Source organism: Schistocerca gregaria, chromosome 2 (assembly GCF_023897955.1).
Source record: "Schistocerca gregaria isolate iqSchGreg1 chromosome 2, iqSchGreg1.2, whole genome shotgun sequence".
In the NCBI taxonomy this organism is placed as follows: domain Eukaryota; kingdom Metazoa; phylum Arthropoda; class Insecta; order Orthoptera; family Acrididae; genus Schistocerca; species Schistocerca gregaria.
The window spans coordinates 500,175,040-500,200,687 of NC_064921.1; the positions used below are offsets into that span (position 1 = coordinate 500,175,040).

General features: G+C 43.7%; 1 protein-coding gene across 1 annotated transcript in view; it reads right to left on the bottom strand.

Annotated features, from left to right (window-relative positions):
- Positions 1–14,427, bottom strand: part of LOC126335855 (galactose mutarotase-like) — a 37,006-nt gene extending 22,579 nt beyond the window's left edge. The window contains exons 1-2 of the mRNA XM_049999327.1: positions 14,193–14,427; positions 457–614 (exon numbers count right to left, since the gene is read on the bottom strand). Coding sequence (XP_049855284.1) covers positions 457–614; positions 14,193–14,427 — 393 coding nt within the window. The remainder of the gene's footprint in view (positions 1–456; positions 615–14,192) is intronic.
- Between the last annotated feature and the right edge of the window lie 11,221 nt (positions 14,428–25,648).

The window sequence follows — 25,648 nt, forward strand, 5'->3', positions numbered from 1 at the left end:
TCTCGTGAAGAAACTGCATGTTCGCGGCAACTCCAGTTAACACCAACTAGCTGTCTCTACGAAACTAGGGCGTCGATGACCTCGCTGTTTAACGCCCTATCTCAAAAACCACCACCACCATCACCGCCATCACCACCACCACTATCATTATTATCATCACCATCATCCAGGAAGCTCCTGGAACAAGACTATTTGAAAGCAATTTGGCAGCGTTCGTTCCAATTGCCCGATTGCCGATTGGCCGGCTCCCCCCAAAACACGTGAGCAACAGTTCCTCTACTAACACAGAGAGAGACACCCCTCAGATCATGATTGTCTGTTGTCGATGAAGGCTGTAGAAACATATCTGGAAAGCATTTGCAAAGACGTCCCCCCCGAGATAAAGGAAAATTGAAAGTACCAGGTTAACAGGCATCCTTAAAGAGTTCACCTTAAGAAGAAGCAGTTACGGCGCACCTTGTGGAAGGCGGCGACCCCTCCGTCGCGGTGGTGGTGGCCGTCGTTCTCGGTGACGAAGTGGATGTTCTCCCCGAGGCGGAAGCTGGCGCCGCCCACGCGCCCCGACACGCGGCCCATCACGCCGCTCAGCGACAGCGTCGAGTGCTCCACATAGTCTGCGCAACCACAACACCCCCAACACCCGCGTCTCATAGCGATTGGGACTGCGTGGGGAATCACTGGGAGGTTCACTGGCGTTAATCTGCTACTACTTCATATCCTTGCAGCTCTCAGTGAGAAACGAATAAATAAATTACGTGCTATTTGGCCAAAAAACTCTCTGGCCATCCCTCTTGGCGCACCCTAAAGGATCTCCCAAAACTTTTGCATCATAATTATGCATCAGTGCCAATTGACAAATACTGAAGTATGAAGCTAACTTTCGCCTGACATGTCACGGCCAAGTAGAAATCTGTCATACGCAGAAAGAGAAGCTACATTATACTACATGAGGTAACTGAGAGAAATATGCAACGAGACGGACGAAAGTGACACTTTTATTCTAAGACAACAAAAGACCAAAATGTTTCGCCGGTCGGTGTGTTCGAGCGGTTCTAGGCGCTACAGTCTGAAACGGCGCGACCGCTAGGGTCGCAGGTTCGAATCCTGCCTCGGGCAAGGATGTGTGTGATGTCCTTAGGTTAGTTAAGTTTAAGTAGTTCTAAGTTCTAGGGGACTGATGACCTCAGATGTTAAGTCCCATAGTGCTTAGACCCGTTTGAACCATTTTGATAAGTGATCAAAGAGGAGGACCACCAGAACAATCACGTTCGACAGTAGTGGGAGTACTCCCACATGACGGGAAGCCTAAACATGTAATACACCCAGGAACATTGTCCAGCACGACTGTCCGCAGTGATCACGCTTCCTTTTAAGAACAATTTCCCGTCTCTCGTAACGTCCAGGGTACCACCAGGCATCGTAGTAACTTCAGCTGTATACTGTTTCAGAATAAATGACAATATGTGCTGGAGTGGGACTCGAAACCGGATTTCCCAATTCTACGTCTTCATCTACATCCATACTCCTCAAGCCACCTGACGGTGTGTGGCGGTGGGTACCTTGAGTACCCCTATCGTTTCTCCCTTCTATTCCAGTCTCGTATTGTTCGTGGATAAATAGATTGTCGGTATGCCTCTGTGTGGGCTCTAATCTCTATGATTTATCCTCACGATCTCTTCGCGAGATATTCGTAGGAGGGAGCAATATACTGCTTGACTCCTCAGTGAAAGTATGTTCTCAAAACTTCAACAAAAGCCCGTACTGAGCTACTGAGCGTCTCTCCTGCAGAGTTTTCCACTGGAATTTATCTGTCATCTCCATAACGCTTTCGCGATCACTAAATGATACTGTACCGAAGCGCGCTGCTCTCCATTGGATCTTCTCTATCTCTTCTATCAGTCCTATCTGGTACGGATCCCACACCGGTGAGCAGTATTCAGGCAGTGGGTGAACAAGTGTACTGTAACCTACTTCCTTTGTTTTCGGACTGCATTTCCTTTGGATTCTTCCAGTGAATCTCAGTCGGGCATCTGCTTTACCAATGATTAATTTTATATGGTCTTCCCATTTTAATCACTCCTAATGCCTACTCCCATATAATTTATGAAATTAACTGCTTCCAGTTGCTGACCTGATATATTGTAGCTAAATGATAAGGGATCTTTCTTTCTATGTATTCGCAGTACATTACACTTGTCTACACTGAGATTCAGTTGCCATTCCCTGCACCATGAGTCAATTCGTTGCAGATCCTCCTGCATTTGAGTGCAATTTTCCATTGTTTCAACCTCTAGATATACTACAGCATCATCCGCAAAAAGCCTCAGTGAACTTCCGATGTTATCCACAAGGTCATTTATATATATTGTGAATAGCAACGGTCCTACGACACTCCCCTGCGGCACACCTGAAATCACTCTTACTTCGAAAGACTTCTCTCCATTGAGAATGACATGCTGCGTTCTGTTATCTAGGAACTCTTCAATCCAATCACACAATTGATCTGATAGTCCAGATGCTCTTACTTTGTTCATTAAACGACTTTGGGCATCTGTATCAAACGCCTTGCGGAAGTCGAGATACACGGCCCACTAAGTCTCGTGGATGAATAGCGCGAGCTGGGTTTCACACGATCGTCTTTTTCGAAACTAATGCTGATACCTACAGAGTATATTTCTAGTCTCCAGAAAAGTAACTATATTCGAACATAAAACGTGTTCCATAGTTCTACAACTGGTTGAAATTAGAGATATAGTTCTATAGTTCTGAACATCTGTCCGACGTCCCTTCTCGAAAACGGGTATGATCTGTGCCCTTTTCCAATCTTTTGGAACGCTACGCTCTTCTAGAGGTTTACGGTACACCGCTGCAAGAAGGAGACAAGTTCCTTCGCGTACTCTGTGTAAAATCGAAGTGGTGTCTCATCAGGTCCAGCGGCCTTTCCTCTTTTGAGTGCTTTTAATTGTTTTTCTATCCCTCTGTCATCTGTTTCGATATCTACCATTTTGTCATAACGACACTACAAATAGTTAGCTCAGATTCCACCCCGCGAGCGAGGCTTTCCGTCTTCACCAACTCCGCCAACAGCCTGTAATCACAGTGGTTAGGACGACCTCTCGCGACAAGTGGGAAATCCGTTTTCGAGTCTCACTCCAGCACAAATTGTCATTGGTTCTGAAATGTTCTACAGCTGATGCGGAACCATAATCGCAGTTTGCGAGTTCATTCATAACTGAATGATGCTGCAGTGTCAACTCACTGTCTCGGACACTGTACTGCAGTAAATTGCAGCGTTTGTATGAAACGTAAGCAGTCGAAATGTGGGAAAAACGTTTGAAGATTTCGGAAGGAACAATTAAAATTCATTAAAATGTCAGTCTTGGTTGGCGACACACTTGGAAGGCGTCCTGGAGGTCCTTTTCCGGAATGTCTTCCGTCATATCTTCGATGCTGCTTTGACCTCTGCTTCTATCTCATGAAGTTCTACACTGGGGGCACAGGAAATCGTCCGCTACGCCACACAGGCACTGTAGGCAGACAGAGAAAGCTGCTCCAGCTCGGTGTGTCGCCATGATGCAACTTCCAATTGGGCACAACGCCCTGCGTGAATCTCTTGATTGTCCCCTTCAATTATTTTATCATTTGAATACTTCGAGAATGAAATTTTCACTCTGTAGTGGAGTGTACGCTAATATGAAACTTCCTGCCAGATTAAAACTGTGTGCCGGACCGAGACTCGAAGTCAGGACCTTTGCCTTTCGCGGGCAAGTGCTTATGTTAAGTTTGGGAGGCAGGAGACGAAATGCTGGCGGAAGCAAAGCTGTGAGGACAGGTCGTGAGTCGTGCTTTGGTAGGTCAGATGGTAGAGCACTTGCCCGCGAAATGCAAAGGTCCTGAGTTCGAGTCTCGGTCCCGCACACGGTTTTAATCTGCCAGGAAGTTTCATGTGAATACTTAACTGCCAGTGTGAGTTCAACACTTCACGTACACACTGCACATTGTCCTGTGCGGGGTTCGTCTTCCATACGCTCTCAACCGCATTTGAAGCAGTTGTGCCCTCTCAAAACAACAGTTTTCTATGGGCTTTCACTTTCAAGCACATGCTGGATCATGGCCAGCGTCGCCATAGACGATTTTCGGAGATCTCGTTCAGAATATGATAGCATTTCACTGTTCGATTGGGACATTTCATTTGGAGCTTTGACTGTGCCTACAGACAGGGTAAATTAAAGCAACGATATGAACGACACTGAAGGTCGAAGCTTGTAGGCGAATGATGACGAGTGTTTTTTGAAAGTGACTTCTCCCTCCAATGCCTGAGTTCTTGCCACATAAAGCTGCAGCAGAAAAAAGTAGGGGTCATTACGTTTCAGACAAATTCTGTAGGTACATAATTTTACTTTTCCAGTGCTTTATTGCACAGCAGAATAGTAATTAAGTGTAATTTTGTTAGAGCCCCCTGGAATGACGATAAGTGTGGAACACGTACGCCGGGTACGCAACGGCGGCGTAACTAATGTCAACACTAGCAAGAATTGAAGTACAAAGAGGCAGAAGGCTTATTATCTCGTAGTTTGTGCGAGAGAAGATCAGGAACACATGATTCAGCACTTAGACGACAGTTCAGAGCGGACACAATGCTCTTCTGTAATGGGGGTGCATGCAGTAACTTCACGAAGGATTCACATAACGATATCTTTCAGGGTGCAAACCTTGACCTGAAGTTCAACATTAGGTCAGCCAAGAACGCTGATAGGTTTAGAAAACGGGGGCACATTCGGTCACCATTACAGGGGGAATCACCTCATTGACTGCTGTAAAACCTTCGCCTTCCTTCCACTCACACTCAGATTTAGGCCATTCCATCTGCATCACTTATACCGATGGTAGGTGAGCTCTATTAGTTGCAGATTTCTCTGGTGAATACAACCAACAGTCTACAGCCAACACCGTCTTGGAATCAACTGCCATGAATCCTCAGCCGTCTGTCTGTGGAAGGAACTTCAACTCTACGAGCTGCACTCCTGCTGGTCATAACGGCATCTGAATGATGATGTGCGATTGGACCAATTTTCCATGAATGAAGAACCGATCTGCCCATCTGCGAGCCGTTCACCATGGGAGCAGGGAGCCTGTGCTGTCATACGCCCTTACCTGCTGTATGCTGGAACCGCCTCTCGGGCTGTCCTTCACGTGACTGTGAGTTTTCCGCTCACTCATCATCTTGACATCTGGCAACAGGGGTATGCAGATTTTTGTGGCTGAGCCTAAATGCAGCTTCATTCAAAGACAGCACTGAGGCCCCAAGAGACGTCTACAGGCACGTCAGGCTGTAATAACGCGCTGGTTCCCGGACTCTCCAACGACTAGATCGCGGTACTGACCTCAAACAATGCCAGAGCTATAACTGCAAATACCTTATCGGGTGCTGACGTGCTACATTGCGCCTTCGTAATATAGGGGTCAAGGAGGATTTGTGATTGTAACTGTCGGCTTTGACCACTGACGTAATGGTCATGGATGTTGTGACAGGACTTCTGGTTCTCATTTTGAACTGGATTTCTTTATATATCACTGTTTGTCGTTATATTTTAGTTGGTTGCAATATTGTATTTTTAAAGTCTGCTGTGCATGGGAAACAAAAGCTGTCTCTTGTATTTCGGCCCAAATTACAATATTTAGTCGATTTATCAGTCTTCCTTCCATTGTGATATTTTACATATTCATATTGTTTATCGTGGTCTCCTTCCTACTAGAATTGTAATCACTTTGAAACGATAATTAAATCAAGCCGTTAAGCTGTCGACAGGTGTTGATATACCTCAACAGGGACAGCTGAAAATGTGTGCCCTGACCGGGATTAGAACCCGGGATGCCGGCCGCGGTGGTCACGCGGTTCTAGGCGCGCAGTCCGGAACCGTGCGACTGCTACGGTCGCAGGTTCGAATCCTGCCTCGGGCGTGGATGTGTGTGATGTCCTTAGGTTAGTTAGGTTTAAGTAGTTCTAAGTTCTAGGGGACTAATGACCACAGCAGTTGAGTCCCATAGTTCTCAGAGCCATTTGAACCATTTGAACCCGGGATACTCTGCTTACATGGCAGGCGCTCTATCCATCTGAGCCACCGAGGGCACAGAGGACAGTGCGACTGCTGGGATTTATCCCTTGCATGCTCCCCGTGAGACCCACATTCCCAACTTCATGTCCACACAGTACATTCGTAGTTGATGTATATCAACTCGTGTCGACAGCTTAGGGTCTTGATTTAATTATCATTTCATTCTAAGAGAGCTGCATGGTCATTGATGGTATTTGTTTTTCCGGACATGTCCGAAAGAACAAATACCATCTTCATATAGCTAAGGCTTACCGGCCATTGACCTTCTTCTGTGCTGGATGCACTCGCATTGCCCGAAATCTTACGGGACTCGGCAAGATTGTCTGCCGCGAGTAATGAGTGGTAATGGACAGTGGCACTACGAATGTAGTGCATGGACATAAGTTGGGAATGTGGCGTCTCACGGGGAGCGTGCAAGAGTCAATTCCCTGAAGTCGCACTACCTTTCTGCACTTAGTGGCTCAGATGGATAGAGTGTCTGCCATGTAAGCAAGAGATCTCCGGTTCGAGTCCCGCTAGGAGCACACATTTTCAACTGTCCTCGTTGATGTATATCAACGCCTGTCGACAGCTTAGAGTCTTGATTTAATTATCATTTCATTCTAAGAGAGCTGCATGGTCACCGACGGTATCTGTTCTTTCAGACATGTCCGAAAGAAAAAAATGCCATTTTCATATACGTAAACACTTTTTCAGTTTCTTTTTCGATTAGTAGTTTATTTCTCATGAGTACATATATTCGGAAATGAGTATCAGAACCGCCACTTGAGCTATATGGCTAAAGTCTATTTTTCTGTATTAACTTCGATTTATTTACATGAAGAAGTTTTTTTCAGTTTGTATTATTTATCGTGAATCCCACTAGCACTATAGTCTGTTTTTAGGATGCTCGATTCGACTTCTTTCCGCCATACTCTTTTCGACATGCTACTGGAAATTCTGTATCTTCGACCTGCGTATGGAATTTTCCATTTGCCTTAAATAACTGAAGTGTATTTCCCGATACTAGCCACGATTTATCTAGAGGGAATATTTTTTTGTGCGTTACTCTGTCCCGTTAGTCCAAAAAGTTTCGAGAATGGATTAATAAAAAATATATGAAAGTTAAAATGGTCGTTTTAATTCTTCAGGTGTTCTACATAGACCCCCCCCCCCCCCCCCCACTTGAGGACGACATGCAGAAAGTTCATACAACCGTGTCAGATTGTCAGAAGAGACTTTCTACTTCCTTTGGGATCTTGTTCAACTCACATGTCACATTGTCTTGGACGTCGGTTGTGACGTCAAAGGATTGACCCTTCATATGAATTTCGGCACTTTACCGTTCTGTGGTAGTTTCGTTTTTATAACAACAAGTGTCGTCACCAGCGATGATCTTTTTTCAGAAAAGTATTGTCTGCGTTTTTCAATCAAGTCGCAACAGGTGTCGACATATCAGTGTTTTTGTTCGGGAGTCAAGGTGTGTGGGACAAACTTTGCACGCACTTTTCTCTTCCTCAAAACTTTCTAGAGAACGTCTTGCACACTTAATTTAGAGAAGTTTCCTCACTGCGATTTGTGACACAACAACGTTGACACACTATGGTCACGCGACCACCCTTTCACAGTGTCTCCACACAACTGGTTGGTCAGATTTGTATCTCCAGCCATAGTTACTGCACACACGTCGCTTACTCCCCAGGAATAAAATCATTCTAGGATCTTTTTGGACGGATGCTTGTAAGACAGCAGGTCTCAATGTCGCCTTATACGACAGTTTTGACAGCGACGGCGTTGTGTCGTCAGCTGTTGAGTCGTAAATATAGAAGGCAAGTTGCGAGGTAACTGTCGGGTCACACAGATAAGCGCGAGCTGAGTGGATGCTGAGTGGAATTTGCGACGAGGGGAGAGAAGAGGAACTGAGAAACCGAATGGCCAAAGTACGCTAAAATAGTGAGTTTTGGCTGTACTTCAGAGTAAAATATAGACCCAATAAAAGTACTAAAATTGCGTCCACAGGACTACAATAAATCTGAGAACGGTGTCAAAATTGCTAGACACGTAGAATTCCTGGAAAATTATTACCGTGTTTATACCACTTCTACAGAATAAATTATTAATAATTGTATGTTAATAGTTCAGCTATAACAACAGATACCAGTATATTGCCTGTGCATGACATCCGTTAACAAATGAATATGTTCGGCATAAGGATAAATTAAACTACCTGTTTATTATAAACAGAATTCTTCGATTACTACTGCTGTGCGCCCAAAGCAAAGTTCTCCACGGATACACCAACTAGTTAGCCTCTGCAGGGAGAGTTTATACTAGTGTTAGTATTTGTAAGAAGCATTTGAATGACGTAGTGCGGAACTGGCGAGAAAGAATAAAGGAGCACTTTTGACTAGCGCTGGCGGTTCCGATTTCTGCAACGTTAAAAGTGTAATAAGAAAATGAGTTACATGGCACTGTGTAAATTTAAATGCATGTGTACAAAATTACATGCTGTATTTACTTGAAATATTTAGAGCTTGTGAAGTTCAAATGATTCAAATGCCTCTAAGCACTGTGGGACTTAACATCTGAGATCATGAGTCCCCTTAACTTAGAACTACTTAAACCTACCTAACCTAAGGACATCACACACAGCCATGTCCGAGGCAGGATTCGAACCTGCGACCGTAGCAGCAGCATGGTTCCAGACTGAAGCACCTAGAACCTCTCGGCCACAGCGGCCGGCGCTTGTGAAGTAACTGCGTAAACGAATGATGGTCAGGCATACAGATCTTCATTTGAGCAAGGTGGTATGTCGCGTGACAGCGTGTAGGGCTGGTATCTTCGTCAGCTGGTCTTTTGCTGCTGGGTTAAGGTCGATTGAGTAGCGAAGGCGCAGCTCGTATTGATGGTGTTCTGAGTCGTGCATGGTCCTAAATACGTTTAGTCAGTCATTTTTCGTACATTGGTTGGTGATTTTGAGACTTAGAAACTGCGAACGTTAAGAAAGTTAAATGACCAACATTCGAGTCAAGAACTGTTTATTGCAAGGAGCTTTGGTTGAATTGGTAAAGTGCTAGGAATTTTGTGGTTTTAATTGAATTTAAGTGCACTGCACAACGCTTTTGGTTTACGGTAGGCATTGCCTTCAACTGCTCTATTCACTCTGCTAGAACAATTATTTCTGATTTCATTTATACTAGTGTGAATAGTGTTACCCTGCGCAGGGCCATCATTCAAAGCAAATTTGTCTTTTGTGAATAAATCAGCTGTGAAATTCAAGCTTGTGGTCAGCGTACATTATTATCTTGAGGGATTATTACCTTAATTCCCTGTTATTTAATCATTTATATTTTATTTTTGTCATTCAGTTACAACATTCACACTGACTGCTTTCACAGACACCTTGATGCTCTTTAGACACTTGCACCTGGGCATAATGCAACAGTATACAACCGAACTTCTGTGTAGACAAGCCATCTAACAGTTTCTTAGGTTGTGCAGTCACCATAAGCAGGATGCAGCTGTATAAGTTAGGTTGGTACTTAAGTTCGTAGCGTTTTTGTTTTGCATGTTGGAATTCCGGTTCATATAGGTTTATTTATCAATTGTCATTTTTTCGTTTTAGCTGACTGTCGCTGTTTGAACTTATACACCATCATTTTGGAGATAGCGAGTGGAGCTGTGGACGCTAGACAATGGAGTGCCAGGTGGAGGCGTGACAGCAGCGGAGGCAGTCAGAAGCGTGTGTAGGGTAATGCCACCGGGCGGAATACTGCAAGGAAATGGTCTTCTTGTTTGTAGGAGGATCGTTTTGGCATTAGCGACTCTCCAAGTTCATGAAGACCTTCGGAGTTTGATGAGGACTGCTGAAACCACAGCAAGCCACGGCATACCGAACTGAACGTGTGCTGCGCGCGCGGACCGTGGGCAAGCCAAGGCCCGGCCTCTCACGCGTCTTTGCTCGGTCCTTCTCGGAAGTACACGGAATAGCGACAAATTTCATTTAGCGCTAAGGAGTGGCATTTCTCGGTCGCCACATCTCTCTGAGAATCGTAATTTCGGCGCTGTTTACACTTCGCTATTTGTTCGTGGTATGAACGACGTCCACAGGTCCGGCGGCTGCTTGCAGGAAAAGAGACAGTCTAGCAATCAATCGTCACAATGAATTAAAATGAATGAGAATGGCAGAACAGGGAGGAGAATTCTAAAATTGCGTAAGCGACGGGTACTATACAGGGTGAAGCGAAATTCGCGCACTGGGGCTTCGCAGCGCGACTCCTCACATGCAAGCGATAAAAAAAATGTCTGTCACAAAATTTCGTCTGTCGAGTACATCCGGCAGAAAAAGGACGTTAAAGAGTGGCAATCTGGTAGCACTATAACTACATGTATCGTAACTATCTCTGTCAACAAGGAGGCTTGTGCTGTACAGTTCGCATGCAGGAGGTCAAGGGTTCGATCCGGGGTTCAAGAATATGTTTTTTATTTGGTAAATGTAGTCCAAGTGGTACGGTATCTGCCATCTTAATCGTCAACAGCGATTGCAGCGGGTCCTCTGGAAGACATTTGCACTTACATACGACAATCATAGAAATGGACCATTGGTCAGCTTTGAAAGATGCCCTTTCCACGTCGTGGGCTCGAATTTATTCGCACCACTTCCACTACTAGAAGAGGAACCTGTTTTCCTTGTACCCTCCTCTAATGGTCACATAGATTAGTACCAACTAATATTCTAGCCTTGTTTAGGTCCATTACATTTTGTTAGGACCTTACGTTACCAGTAGGACTAGCAACGTGCTGTGAGAATAATGTCCAACCTCGGTTACTATTTGTATGTGTTATCACCATGATCCCATTAATTGTATCAACTATCTATTTCTTATTTGCCTAACCACGTATTTGTTGTATTCGGCGTTACAAAATGTTGTAAATTTAGGGTACATGTGACATAAAACGGTGTCTATTACAGTATGAAATGTCATAATAAAATTAACAAATAAAAAAAATGCACCCCAACCCAGGATAGAACCCTCGACCTCCTGCATGATAACCCAAAACTCTATCAACTGCGACAACTGTGTAGCGCAAGTAGAAAGAGGTAGTTACCGTTTGTGTTGTTACAGTGTTGCCAGATTGCCACACACTAACGTCTTTTTTCTGCCGGATATACTCGCCAGACGAAATGTTGTGACAGACATTTTTTTATCGATGACAGGTGAGGAGTCGCGCTGGGAAGCCCGAGTGCGCGAAATTAGCTTCACCCTGTAAATTTGCCACGAAACGACTTTATAATGCAATGCAGAAAGAAATTAAAGATTTAGTTGTCAATGAAAGAGCAAAAAATTGCCAAACAGGATTCATTATTCTGTACAGCAAGAAGCGCCATGTGCCAAATTCACAGGCATTGAACACGTGATGAAATTGGTGTTATGAACAATAAAATTTCTGAAGTCGCACACATTATTCCATTGCAGTTTTCAATGGAACTGAGTGGAGAGTACATAGACCTTACAAATCACTGCACAGTACGGCAAAGTACGTTGGTTAAGTCAGGCAGCACACCGCGAACGATTTTTCGACTTATAACTAGCTATTGTTGAATTTATTAGAACATCTGGAATGGATTGCAGACTTGGCATTTTCAGTAGACTTCACTGCACACTGCCCACAGCATGAAATTGCGAAATAACTAGTTTCTGATTTGATGGGAATGCATTTAAAAAGAAAATCGCGTTGTAGGAGGGACACGTTTACACAAAGGCAGTCTTGTTCCCTAAGCTCACTGGCATTAAACAAAACGCAAGGTCTCAATAATTAATTGTGGCCTTGAAAGAATTAGAAGGGTAGTTGTACGTATAAAGGTCTTGCAGACGCAGTCAAAACACAGTGACCGGCAGGAATGCGTGAAGCCATACTACTCCACGATACCGGCTGCACACACTTCTGCTAGACTGACAAAAAACACTATGCAGGAGTTCGGTTAGGAGGTCGTTCCACATCGACCTTATTCACCTGACTTTGCGTTTTCAGATTTTTACCCTTTCCACTCTCTATCGGAAAATCGTAAAGGAACTTCATTTTCGGAATAAAATGCTCTCCGAACATGGCTCGACGAGTTTTTCGCTTCAGAACCACGTGATTTCCACAGTAGCGGAATCGAAAACTTACGGAAGGGTTGGCAGACTGCCGTAAACAGCGAAGAAGAATATATTATTGATGACTAAGTCTGTGTTACGTATATCTGTGGTGATTATTAAACTTATGGAAAAAGGCTACGAACTTATGCACCAGCTTTCCAAGAAATATTTCTCTCTCTCTCTCTCTCTCTCTCTCTCTCTCTCTCTATATATATATATATATATATATATATATATATATATATATATATATATATATATATATATGAGTGATCGTAATAGCAGAAATTCGAACTATCTGTTTTCCCAGTGTAATAAATCCTCGTACGAAAACTTTCTCTGTTGTTGTGTTTCAGAATATCGGCGGTGGTCTGATTTTATAGTAGCCAAGTTATTTACTCGTTTGTCACACGTTCAGTCTGTCACTGGTCAAAGCCGACAGCTGTTAATCGTAGTATGGTAGACCGTGTTATTTGCTCTGTAATAAACCGCTGTTGTAGTTGTGTGGGATGGACATTGAGGCGGTGGTAATTTCCAAGAATGATTGCTTATCGAGGTCGAGGAATCTAAACGATACATATCGAACGTGCGACTGTAAATCGATCGTGCGACTCTGGTGGCGGGCCTTATGATCGTCATTTTTATCTGTTTTCCGTCGCTCCCTTAGTTGCTCTAAGCTGCATACCTCCGCGAGTTATTTGTGAGTCGCTAGGGAAACCCAGACGATGTATGTCGATAGTGAGTGGGACGTCTGGTGTTCTTGACGTTTTTTCGGCGGATTCTCTCACATGGAAAAATCTAATTCCATGCGTATCCAGAGTAGAAAGTTGTTTCACTTTATGTCGGAAATATGGAGTACTATTGGACGAGGAAAGAAGGGACTGTGAAGACTGTGGTGGTGCGAAGTGTGTAAAACTTCGTGTGTGTAAAACTTAGTTAAGAAGGGTTTTGATGCTGAAATACCGTTGAAGTTTCATTGCGGACAGTGCGGAAAACCTTGTACCAGGAAGAATACATGGTTAAAATCTTCCAAGTTAACGATCCAGACCAGCGTAATTCTTCTATCTTGCTGGATTCGAGATTACATCTTTCAAGGAACAGTATCGGAAACTGACTTACCTGCTACTGCTGTGTGCGACTATTTCGGATGTTGCAGAGAAGTATGTTATGTGGTGGTGGCGAACGACAGTGAACCTATTGGTGGACCGAGTAAAGTTATTGAAGTGGGCGAATCTCACATAGCAAGAAGGAAGAACCATAGAGGACGACCTTCAAAGAGTGAATTCGAACATATTACGCTATTCTGTGGAATAGAACGACAGTGCCGGAAGTGTTTCGTTGTCACAGTATTGTCCAGAGACAAGGTCACTTTAGGGCGTCTGGTAAAGGACTTCATACTGCCTGGCAGTAAAGTCATTACAGACGGGTTTCAGTCCTGCAACACACTCAAAGCAGAAGGATTCGACCACGAGTTCGTCAACCACTCTGTAGAGTTCGTGTCTTCCCCAGTGTGCACAAGCAGAACATCGAGCGGCTATGGAAATCCGTGAAGTCTTCCATTAAAAGAGAAGGGCGTTCAGGACAAAGAGACGAACTACACTTGTTTCAGTATCTCTATTTCCACAACTTGCGTTTGCAAGATATTGGCAGAGTTAACTCAGGCTATGGCAAACAGAGATTTGTTCCCCTAGCGTACACATCACACGGACTTTCACATGACAACACTGATGACGAGTAAGGTAAGTCGTCTTCTTTGTAACTAGAAGTATTTTTGTAACGCTCTTCTTTTGTCGTTGCTGCAGTGACCACCGTAAACATACTCATAACGCCCGCCACCAGAGTCGCACGATCGATTTACAACCGCACTTTCGATATGTATCGTTTGGACTCTGAGACTTCGATAGGCAATCATTCTTGGAAATTACCGAGGCACGGTGGAGAGCAGTGTCGGTGAGACCTTGCAGGCTGTCAAAGCCGAGCACGATGTCCTCGACGGCGCCGCGGCGGTCGGGCAGCGAGAGCGCGGTCACGGCGGCGCCGAGAGTGACCACCTGGAAGGAGAGGCCGCGGCCGCTGTCCAGCGCGAAGCGGCGCACGGCGTGCCGCTCGCCGGTCTTCTCGTCCTCCAGCACGCCGAACCGGTCCTCCGTCACCGTCAGGCTCGTCGCTCCCGGGCACCGCCTCGACGTCATCATGCCTGCCCCACGCCTATCGCTTCCAACGAGCTCTGCTGTTGCCGGGCGACTTCACTTCCAGTGCACACTGATTATTACGCGAATCCAGCGAAGCAGCACCACTGACCCTATGTCTTTATCCTCGGAGATATAAGACACAGTCAACTGTAAAAGGGACAGATGGAAAAAAAGTAACTAATCTGTTTCAAAACTCATCGCCGTAATTGTCAATACATTTATCCTACTGTAAGACGGTCTATGCCTTCATGGGAAAATGATTGCGCTTAACACAGGACACTGCACGACATCCCACGTCCAAGGCCAGCGCCGAACGCAGTTATGAACGGCGTAACGTTTGCCAAATGAGGCGTAGCGCCGTATACCGATCCCGCCTTGGAGGCGGTTAAGTGGGAGATGTGTCTCAGAGGTGAGTGGTGACAGACGGTGACGCGAGACTGGACGCGCACGTAGTTTATGTATCAGCCGATAGAGGACAATATTGGATAGGGGTCTGATTTAGTTTCGATTGTGCTTACTAGAGTGCACTAAAGTAATAGAATGTTTTTCATAAACTTTTCTTGTATTTTCATTATTATGTCTTTTTGTGTATGTAAAATGTTATAAATGTGTTTTAGCAGTATGAATGATGCGTGAGTGTTGTTTAAGGTTAATATGAAGATAATTGTTTAACGAGTTGTGTAGTAGGATTTAGTATGGGAAAATTTCAAAGAAGTATGAATATGAACAAAGGGGATTTTTGTAGAACAGATTTGTAAAGTAAGTTTATCGTAAAGGGAAAGTTAATTCAGGTATAAATAACAATAGTAAATAACTTTATGCATAAGAAAAACTACAGCATATTAGATAATTACGTCGGTAAAAAGTGCAGTCGTTAGGTTTAATATTTTGCGATTGGTTATGAATGAAAAACGCGGACTGCCGCGGGAGAAAGTTGTTTTGCTATTGGCTGTTAAGTAAACTGACCAATGGTAAAGCAATATTCTTCGCGCGCCTTTCTCTGCTGGTAGAAAAGAGAGGAGTCGAAGGCTAGCCATGAAACAGATCGGACGTGTGTAGTAGTAGTTCCGATGGAAACAATAAGTTGCCGGATCTAGCAGTGTTTCATGCATCAAAAGTGTTGGAAAGTGACGGCATAATTATTCCGATGTGTGTGTAGAAATTTCGGAATTTTTAAGTGAATTTTGTGACGAGAAAAGACATATATTCCGCGTGGCGTACTGAGCAGGTCGGTGGTTAAAAACTGTGAGTGCATTTGGTACCGACAGACTTAATATTTGGCGAGCATTATCAATCAAAAACAATCAGTATTTTTGTAGCTATTACGTTTTCGGGAAATGCAACACCATGAACTTGCTAACGTGAGTGAAAGGGAATGTGAGTGACTGTGTTAAGACTAGCACGGGCTTGGCAGTGATACTTGTTCACCTAAGTTTCAGAATATATTAATTGAGGGCAAAATTTCCAACCTTTCATGTAGTGACAAAACTTTCTTCCGAAACGTAGATTAGAGACTTTAATTGCAGCCTGGTTCACGTCGAAGTACAGTAGGTTTCACTCGGCTTCCCTACTGATGAAATGCTGAGACAATGTTCACAGGTAGGTCAAGGTCCGTCGTAAAGTGACGGAAAGAGCCGCGTCGCTGCCCAAGGTTGTTAGCCCTGGCGGAACGGAACAGGCTGCGGAACCTCACCGCCCTTCACAAACACCCGAAACAACCGCTCCAACAACCACACAACAGCCACAGACAACACCAGAAAACCAACAAGCAACGGTGCCAACACCTGTGCCCCCAAACAACACCAACACACTCCCGGAAGTTACGTGCTGCGAAGAAACGCACACTACACAGGAAAACGCACCAACACAAGAACCACCAGAATCCCAAGTGCAGAGGAAGAATAGACGCATACGAAGCCACAAAGCGGGGAACACCAAAGCACCATAACAAGCCACCCAGCAACAACAGACCAGTAACACACAGGCAAACAGTCAACAAGACACCGAGACTGTAGCCCACATCACCATCCCCCTCACTACAGAAGTAACACAGGCGCCACAACTTCTGCCACAAAACATGAACACAAATGCCATCCCGAACAACACACCAATATCCGCACAAGCGGACGCTAACTCTGCAATATCACCACAGACAGCCACATCCAACACCAACACATCACCTGAGGGAATATCGGAAACACTATTCCCTCGACACACGACCACTCAAATCCTTACCAAGACGCTGACGGCCGTCACTACACTTATCAAACAGCGCACGAGTGCCGAACTCGGGCAGTACTGGGCTGTCATACAATCTGCCATCACGACACTTTTTCACACCTCTACATGAATAATACACCACACCCGGCCTGTAACGCAAACCCGTGCACACTATCACAGATCCTGTTCTGGAATGGAGACTCGATCTACAACAAAAGGGCAGAATTTGCCGCGTTCTTAGAGCGCAAGGCCATCCTTGTTGCACTACTGAGCGGGACTAAGCTTAAACCACACAAACAAACTTTCCCGGCTACTGCGTCTATCGTACCGACCGACCGGGCAGGTGGAACTGCAATCGTCATACACAAAGACATTGAGCACACAAACATAGAGCTCCCTGAACTGGAATAATCTAGGTCACGGTGTAAGTAGGCTGTTTAGGTTTTCTTATTGGTAACGCCACGTAGCGCTCTGTATGAAAATCACTGGCTGTGCTGTGTGCAGTCTGTGGCTGGTTGGCATTGCTGTAATACTCGCCATTGTAGCGTTGGGCAGTTGGCTGTTAGCGGCGCGTAGCGTTGCTCAGTTGGAGGTGAGACACCAGCAGTGGTGGATGTGGGGAGAGAGATGGCGGAGTTTTGAAATTTGTAAGAATGGATGTCATGAACTGCTATATATATTATGACTATTAAGGTAAATACATTGTTTTTTCTCTATTAAAATCTTTCATTTGCTAACTATACCTATCTGAAGTTAGTGCCTTCCGTAGTTTGAATCTTTTATTTAGCTGGCAGTAGTGGCGCTCGCTGTATTGCAGTAGTTCGAGTAACGAAGATTTTTGTGAGGTAAGTGATTTGTGAAACGTATAGGTTAATGTTAGTCAGGGCCATTCTTTAGTAGGGATTACTGAAAGTCAGATTGCGTTGCGCCAAAAATACTGTGTGTCAGTTTAAGCACAGTCTTGTATAAGTTTTCTAAGGGGACGTTTCAACGGCCGTCAGGGTCAAGTTCTACGGAGCCTACACTACACTGATATCTGTATACAACAGTCCTAAAGGCATTTCAACACGTGATATCAGCACGCTACTCAACATATCAACGCGAGTAATAGCCGCTGGAGATCTCAACGCCAAACATTCGGAATGGAATTCAAGCATACGAAATCCCAACGGCAAACAACTATACGAACATTCACTAGGCAGAAACTACATTACACTAGCGCCGACTGAACCGACGCAAATTCCCTATCAGACGGGACACAGGCCAGACGTGATAGACATGGTCATCATCAGGGGCAGTACATCGACACTCAACGTTGCCGTTGAAAACGATCTGCCCTCAAATCACCAACCTGTAATACTATACATTGAGGAAACACTGCAGCACATGGAACAAAGCAGGATGTTGGACTACGGGCGTGTGAATTGGACCTTGTTCAAGGAAACGCTCGATAGCCACATTCCACCCATACACGAAATTAACGAAACAGCACAAATCGACGAGGCAGTAGAAACCCTCACTAACGCCGTCCAGGACGCACTGGCGGGCACCAAACCTGATCGCACCTCACAACAACACAGTGCGGCCTTGCCCCAGGAAATACTGGGCTTAATCTCAATGAGGAATCACCTCAGGAGACAATGGTAGCGTACCAGGCGTCAATACTTCAAACGGCACATTAACAGGCTACAGGGCATCATAAACGACAAAATACAAACACATAGAACACAACAGTGGAACCAAAAACTTGAAGGGCTGGACACCGTAGGACCTGGCGTGTGGCTTCTAGCCCGACACTTCACCAGGCGCTACGGTCGCAGGTTAGAATCCTGCCTCGGGCATGCATGTGTGTGATGTACTTAGGTTAGTTAGGTTTAAGTAGTTCTAAGTTCTATGGGACTGTTGATCTCGGATGTTAAGTCCTATAGTGCTCACAGTCATTTTGAGCCCTTACACATCCTCCACACAGTCCCGATGTCTCCTCATGCGATTTCCATGTTTTTGGAGCTCTGATGAAAAACGTTCGCCGACGTCGATTTGATTCGGACGATGAGTTGCACACGTAGGTAGATAATGATTCCTCAGGCGACTGCAAACGTTTTTCCATGAAGGCACTGACCGTCTTGTCTCACTGCGGAATAAATATATTAGTGTTACGACGATTAGTTTCGAAATAATAAACAATTTACTTACCTTTTTACGTCTGTCTCATTTTCATTCATGAGAAGTTCTTTGACGAAGAAGAACAGTATCGTACAGTTTGGGGACATGAGTTCTCGGAGCACTGTAACCCAGGGGGCCATCATGATGTCACGGAAGATCCGACAAAACTCGACTGGTAGTCCATCGGGCCCTGGAGACTTACTGACTGTATCCTTGTCCAAGGAGTTCCCCACCTCCTCAGACGAGACTTCCTTCATTAGTGCCATCGCCGTTGCCCTGTCGATAGTGTGTGTCAGCTGTCGTCTACGACTCTTTCTTCGTGAAAATGACGAAAGTGATCTTCCGGGGCTTTTACTACGGTTGCTTGGTCCGTACGGGAGCGACCTTCTTGCGTCGTAAGGATTGCAATAAACTATCGGCGGTGTCGGTGCGTGTCCGCCACAATGTGGCACATGGTGGGGACCTCTGCAGCTGTTCGATCTTGTCGTTGCAAGTGGACTACGGCTCCTTCTAAGCGGCGCTCTATCAACGATAATATGTGAGTTTGATTCAGTGTCGTTGTCATTCTCTGTCAGCGATGGAGGTGGAGCGTCGAGGTCCCTGTGCGCTGCATAGTTGAAGTCCAGGGTCTGCGGTGCCATGCAGCTGTGTCCTTGCTGAACTAAGTAAGTGTTTTGTAGATTGTCTATTTAGCGCAGTGGAGCCACCATATCAGAGTCGAGTGGTACCGGGAGTAATGTCATTCACATTTAGCCCAAGTTGCGACGACTTGCCGACGGCAGTCTGCGTCCTGGATGTGTGTTACATTCATCTTCCAGAGGCTGTTACCATGCCAGATTTGTTGAGGGTGCTGATGTATCGTTCATATGCGGCCATTGTGATCAGAAAAGGCCAGAGGCCATTGTTCGGCGGCCACCACTCCCTGTGTAAGACCTTGTGATACCTGTATACGATATGTTCGGCTCACCGAATGGGGACTCAATAAATTTGTGCCACAACATGACCAAGAGAAGGGATCAGTTGATAGGACACATTTTGAAACATCAAGGCTCAAATGGCTCTGAGCCCTATGGGACTTAACTTCTGAGGCCATCAGTCGCCTAGAACTTAGAACTACTTAAACCTAACTAACCTAAGGGCATCACACACATCAATGCCTGAGGAAGGATTCGATCCTGCGACCGTAGCGGTTGCGCGGTTCCAGACTGAAGCGCCTAGAACCGCTCGGCCGCCCTGGCCGGCTAACAAAATATAAATTTAAGCGTATTTGGCTAGTGTGTAGCCCGGAACTATTCAGACAAGAGTAGAACAGTACCTTTCGAAACAGCATGTTACAGAAGAAAATTGAAGATGAGTTGTGTAGATCGGATAACAAACGAAAATCTACTGGAAAGATCTGGCAACAAAAAAAAAAGCACAAGGTGAATAAAAGAAGTGATTGGTTGACAGGACACATCCTAAAGCAACAAGTAAGGGTCAAATTTCTAATAGAGGGAAGACTGCGAAGTAAAAATTGTAGAGGAAGATCACGATTTGACACCGTAAGCAGATTCAAATGGATATAGATCGCAACAGTTATGAACCATGGACCTTGCCGTTGGTGGGGAGGCTTGCGTGCCTCAGCGATACAGATAGCCGTACCGTAGGTTAAACCACAACGGAGGGATATCTGTTGAGAGACCAGACAAACATGTGGTTCCTGAAGAGGGGCAGCAGCCTTTTCAGTAGTTGCAGGGGCAACAGTCTGGATGATTGACTGATCTGGCCTTGTAACAATACCCAAAACGGTCTTGCTGTGCTGGTACTGCGAACGGCTAAAAGCAAGGGGAAACTACGGCCGTAATTTTTCCCGGGGGGCATGCAGCTTTACTGTATGATTAAATGATGATGGCGTCCTCTTGGGTAAAATATTCCGGAGGTAAAATAGTCCCCCATTCGGATCTCCGGGCGGGGACTACTCAAGAGGATGTCGTTATCAGGAGAAAGAAAACTGTCATTCTACGGATCGTAGCGTGGAATGTCAGATCCCTTAATCGGGCAGGTAAGTTAGAAAATTTAAAAAGGGAAATGGATAAGTTAAAGTTAGATATAGTGGGAATTAGTGAAGTTCGGTGGCAGGAGGAACAAGACTTCTGGTCAGGTGACTACAGGGTTATAAACACAAAATCAAATAGGGGTAATGCAGGAGTAGATTTAATAATGAATAGGAAAATAGGAATGCGGGTAAGCTACTACAAACAGCATAGTGAACGCATTATTGTGGCCAAGATAGATACAAAGCCCACAACTACTACAGTAGTACAAATTTATATGCCAACTAGCTCTGCAGGTGACGAAGAAATTGATGAAATGTATGATCAAATCAAAGAAATTATTCAGATAGTGAAGGGAGGCGAAAATTTAATAGTCATGGGTGACTGGAATTCGGTAGTAGGAAAAGGGAGAGAAGGAAACATAGTAGGTGAATATGAACTGAGGCAAAGAAATGAAAGAGGAAGCCGCCTGGTAGAATTTTGCACAGAGCACAACTTAATCATAGCTAACACTTGGTTCAAGAATCATAAAAGAAGGCTGTATACATGGAAGAAGCCTGGAGATACTGACAGGTTTCAGATAGATTATATAATGGTAAGACAGAGATTTAGGAATCTATTGGTTACGAACTGTAGATTAAAACTGAAGAAACTGCAAAAAGCTGGGAATTTAAGGAGATGGGACCTGGATAAACTGAAAGAACCAGAGATTGTACAGAGTTTCACGGAGAGCATAAGGGAGCAATTGACAGGAATTGGGGAAAGAAATACAGTAGAAGAAGAATGGGTAGTTTGAGGGATGAAGTAGTGAAGGCAGCAGAGGATCAAGTAGGTAAAAAGACGAGGGCTAGTAGAAATCCTTGGGTAACAGAAGAAATATTGAATTTAATTGATGAAAGGAGAAAATATAAAAATGCAGTAAATGAAGCAGGCAAAAAGGAATACAGACGTCTCAAAAATGAGATCGACAGGAAGTGCAAAATGGCTAAGCAGGGATGGCTAGAGGACAAATGTAAGGATGTAGAGGCTTATCTCATTAGGGGTAAGATAGATACTGCCTACAGGAAAATTAAAGAGACCTTTGGAGATAAGAGAACCACTTGCACGAACATCAAGAGCTCAGATGGAAACCCAGTTCTAAGCAAAGAAGGGAAAGCAGAAAGGTGGAAGGAGTATATAGAGGATCTATACAATGGCGATGTACTTCAGGACAATATTATGGAAATGGAAGAGGATGTAGATGAAGATGAAATGGGAGATACGATACTGCGTGAAGAGTTTGACAGAGCACTGAAAGACCTAAGTCGAAACAAGGCCCCCAGAGTAGACAACATTCCATTGGAACTACTGACGGCCTTGGGAGAGCCTGTCCTGACAAAACTCTACCATCTGGTGAGCAAGATGTATGAGACAGGTGAAATACCGTCAGACTTCAAGAAGAATATAATAATTCCAATCCCAAAGAAAGCAGGTGTTGGCAGATGTGAAAATTACCGAACTGTCAGCTTAATAAGTCACAGCTGCAAAATACTAAACCGAATTCTTTACAGACGAATGGAAAAACTAGTAGAATCCGACCTCGTGGAAGATCAGTTTGGATTCCGTAGAAATATTGGAACACGTGAGGCAATACTGAACCTACGACTTAAATTAGAAGCTAGATTAAGGAAGGGCAAACCTACGTTTCTAGCATTTGTAGACTTAGAGAAAGCTTTTGACAATGTTGACTGGAATACTCTCTTTCAAATTCTGAAGGTGGCAGGGGTAAAATACAGGGGGCGAAAGGCTATTTACAATTTGTGCAGAAACCAGATGGCAGTTATAAGAGTCGAGGGGTATGAAAGGGAAGCAGTGGTTGGGAAGGGAGTGAGACAGGGTTGTAGCCTCTCCCCGATGTTATTCAATCTGAATATTGAGCAAGCAGTGAAGGAAACAAAAGAAAAGTTCGGAGAAGGTATTAAAATCCATGGAGAAGAAATAAAAACTTTGAAGTTCGCCGATGACATTGTAATTCCGTCAGAGACAGCAAAGGACTTGGAAGAGCATTTGAACGGAATGGATAGTGTCTTGGAAGGAGGATATAAGATGAACATCAACAAAAGCAAAACGAGGATAATGGAATGTAGTCTAATTAAGTCGGGTGATGCTGAGGGAATTAGATTAGGAAATGAGACACTTAAAGTAGTAAAGGAGTGTTGCTATTTGGGGAGCAAAATAACTGATGATGGTCGAAGTAGAGAGGATATAAAATGTAGACTGGCAATGGCAAGGAAAGCGTTTCTGAAGAAGAGAAATTTGTTAACATCGAATATAGATTTATGTATCAGGAAGTCGTTTCTGAAAGTATTTGTATTTAGTGTAGCAATGTATGGAAGTGAAACATGGACGATAAATAGTTTGGACAAGAAGATTAGATTAGGTTAGATTAGATTAATACTTGTTCCATAGATCATGAATACGACACTTCGTAATGATGTGGAACGTGTCAGGTTAATAAAAGATGTCTGTACAAGAAATTACATTACACAAAATATTGCATGACACTAATGATTAAGTTTTTTTTTTACTTAGTTTATATCTAAAAATTCAGCCAATGAGTAGAAGGAGTTGTCATCTAGAAATTCTTTTAATTTATTTTTAAATGTTAGTCGGCTATCTGTCAGGCTTTTGATGCTGTTTGGTAGGTGCCCAAAGACTTTTGTGGCAGCATAATTTACCCCTTTCTGTGCCAAAGTCAGATTTAATCCTGCATAGTGAAGATCATCCTTTCTCCTGGTGTTATAGGTATGCACACTGCTATTACTTTTGAATTGGGTTGGATTATTATCAACAAATTTCATAAGGCAATATATATACTGTGAGGTTACTGTGAGGATCCCTAGATCCTTAAATAGATGTCTGCAGGATGACCGTGGGTGGGCTCCAGCAATTATTCTGATTACACGTTTTTGTGCAATGAATACTTTTCTACTCAACGATGAATTACCCCAGAATATGATGCCATACGAAAGCAGTGAATGAAAGTAGGCATAGTAAGCTAATTTACTGAGATTCTTATCACCAAAATTTGCAATAACCCTAATAGCATACGTAGCTGAACTCAGACGTTTCAGCAGACCAGTTGCTTCCAGTTTAACCTCTCATCAATGGACACACCTAAAAATTTTGAAAATTCTACCTTAGCTACAGACTTCTGTTCAAATTCTATATTTATTACTGGAGTTGTGCCATTTACTGTACGGAACTGTATATACTGTGTTTTATCAAAATTTAAAGAGAGTCCGTTTGCTGAGAACCACTTAATAATTTTGTGAAAAACATCATTTACAATTACATCACTTAGTTCTTGGTTTTTGGATGTTATTACTATATTTGTATCATCAGCAAAAAGAACTAACTTTGCATCTTCATCAATGTGGAATGGTAAGTCATTAATGTATATCAAGAACAGTAAAGGACCTAAGATCGAACCCTGTGGGACCCCGTGCTTGATAGCACCCCAGTTTGAGGAATCAGCTGTTGTTTTAACATTACACGAACCACTTATTTCAACTTTCTGCATTCTTCAATAGAAGCTTCAATAGAAGCTTTCGAAATGTGGTGCTACAGAAGAATGCTGAAGATTAGATGGGTAGATCACATAACTAATGAGCAAGTATTGAATAGGATTGGGGAGAAGAGAAGTTTGTGGCACAACTTGACCAGAAGAAGGGATCGGTTGGTAGGACATGTTCTGAGGCATCAAGCGATCACCAGTTTAGTATTGGAGGGCAGCGTGTAGGGTAAAAATCGTAGAGGGAGACCAAGAGATGACTACACTACACAGATTCAGAAGGATGTAGGTTGCAGTGGGTAGTGGGAGATGAAGAGGCTTGCACAGGATAGAGTAGCATGGAGAGCTGCATCAAACCAGTCTCAGGACTGAAGACCACAACAACAACAACAGTTATGTAGAAATGAAGACGCTGGTACAGGATAGACTAGCGAGGAGACGGGAATGTAGCAACATTCGGAGTGAATCCAAATTAAAAGCTACGCGAAGTTCTTACAATAATCAACAGACGCTATATTTAAATGGAGCAAACTTATAAAAGTTATCCTGGAAAACAATGAAAATGTGATCAATATTCTTGGCGGCACGTCTGGGTTGAAACGAGGAGTCTGCTGAGTAACACTTACTATGCTATATAGAGGAATAGTTGACTGTAGATGTGCATACTGCTAACCAACGGGAAAAAACCATTCGCACAAACTGATGAAACGCAATATAACGTACTATGCGAACTGAGCTCCTGGAAGCCAGGCTAACAGGAATTTATGGAAGGACAAGACCCCAGGTTGTGACATCATTCATTAATTGCCGAATGATTCACATTTACTAAACAATTTTCTTTAAAAGGCAGCAGTAGTAAAACACAATTAAATAATCTTTTAGAGATCAGTAGTTTTTAAAACAGTGAGTGGAATGCTCTAAATTCAAGGAAGCACAATAACTTAACCAAATTAACAATGACAGAAAAATGTTTAAGCAAATGTGATACTTTATACGTCCCAAGCTAATACGGCGGTTTTAAATTACAGACACAGTCTTTTCAGTGACCTGAAAAATTCAAACCAAAATTTTGAAGGTCAAATGATACAAATTTAGTAACAGGCAATATGTTTAAACGAATTTAAAGGTCCCAAGCTAACAGAATGGTTTTAAATTTCAGACCTAAATTTAACAACCTGACGAATTTAAAGCAAGGTTTTTAAAAGTCAAATATAACGACTAGCACAAACTTAATAAAAATGTTTAAAAAGTT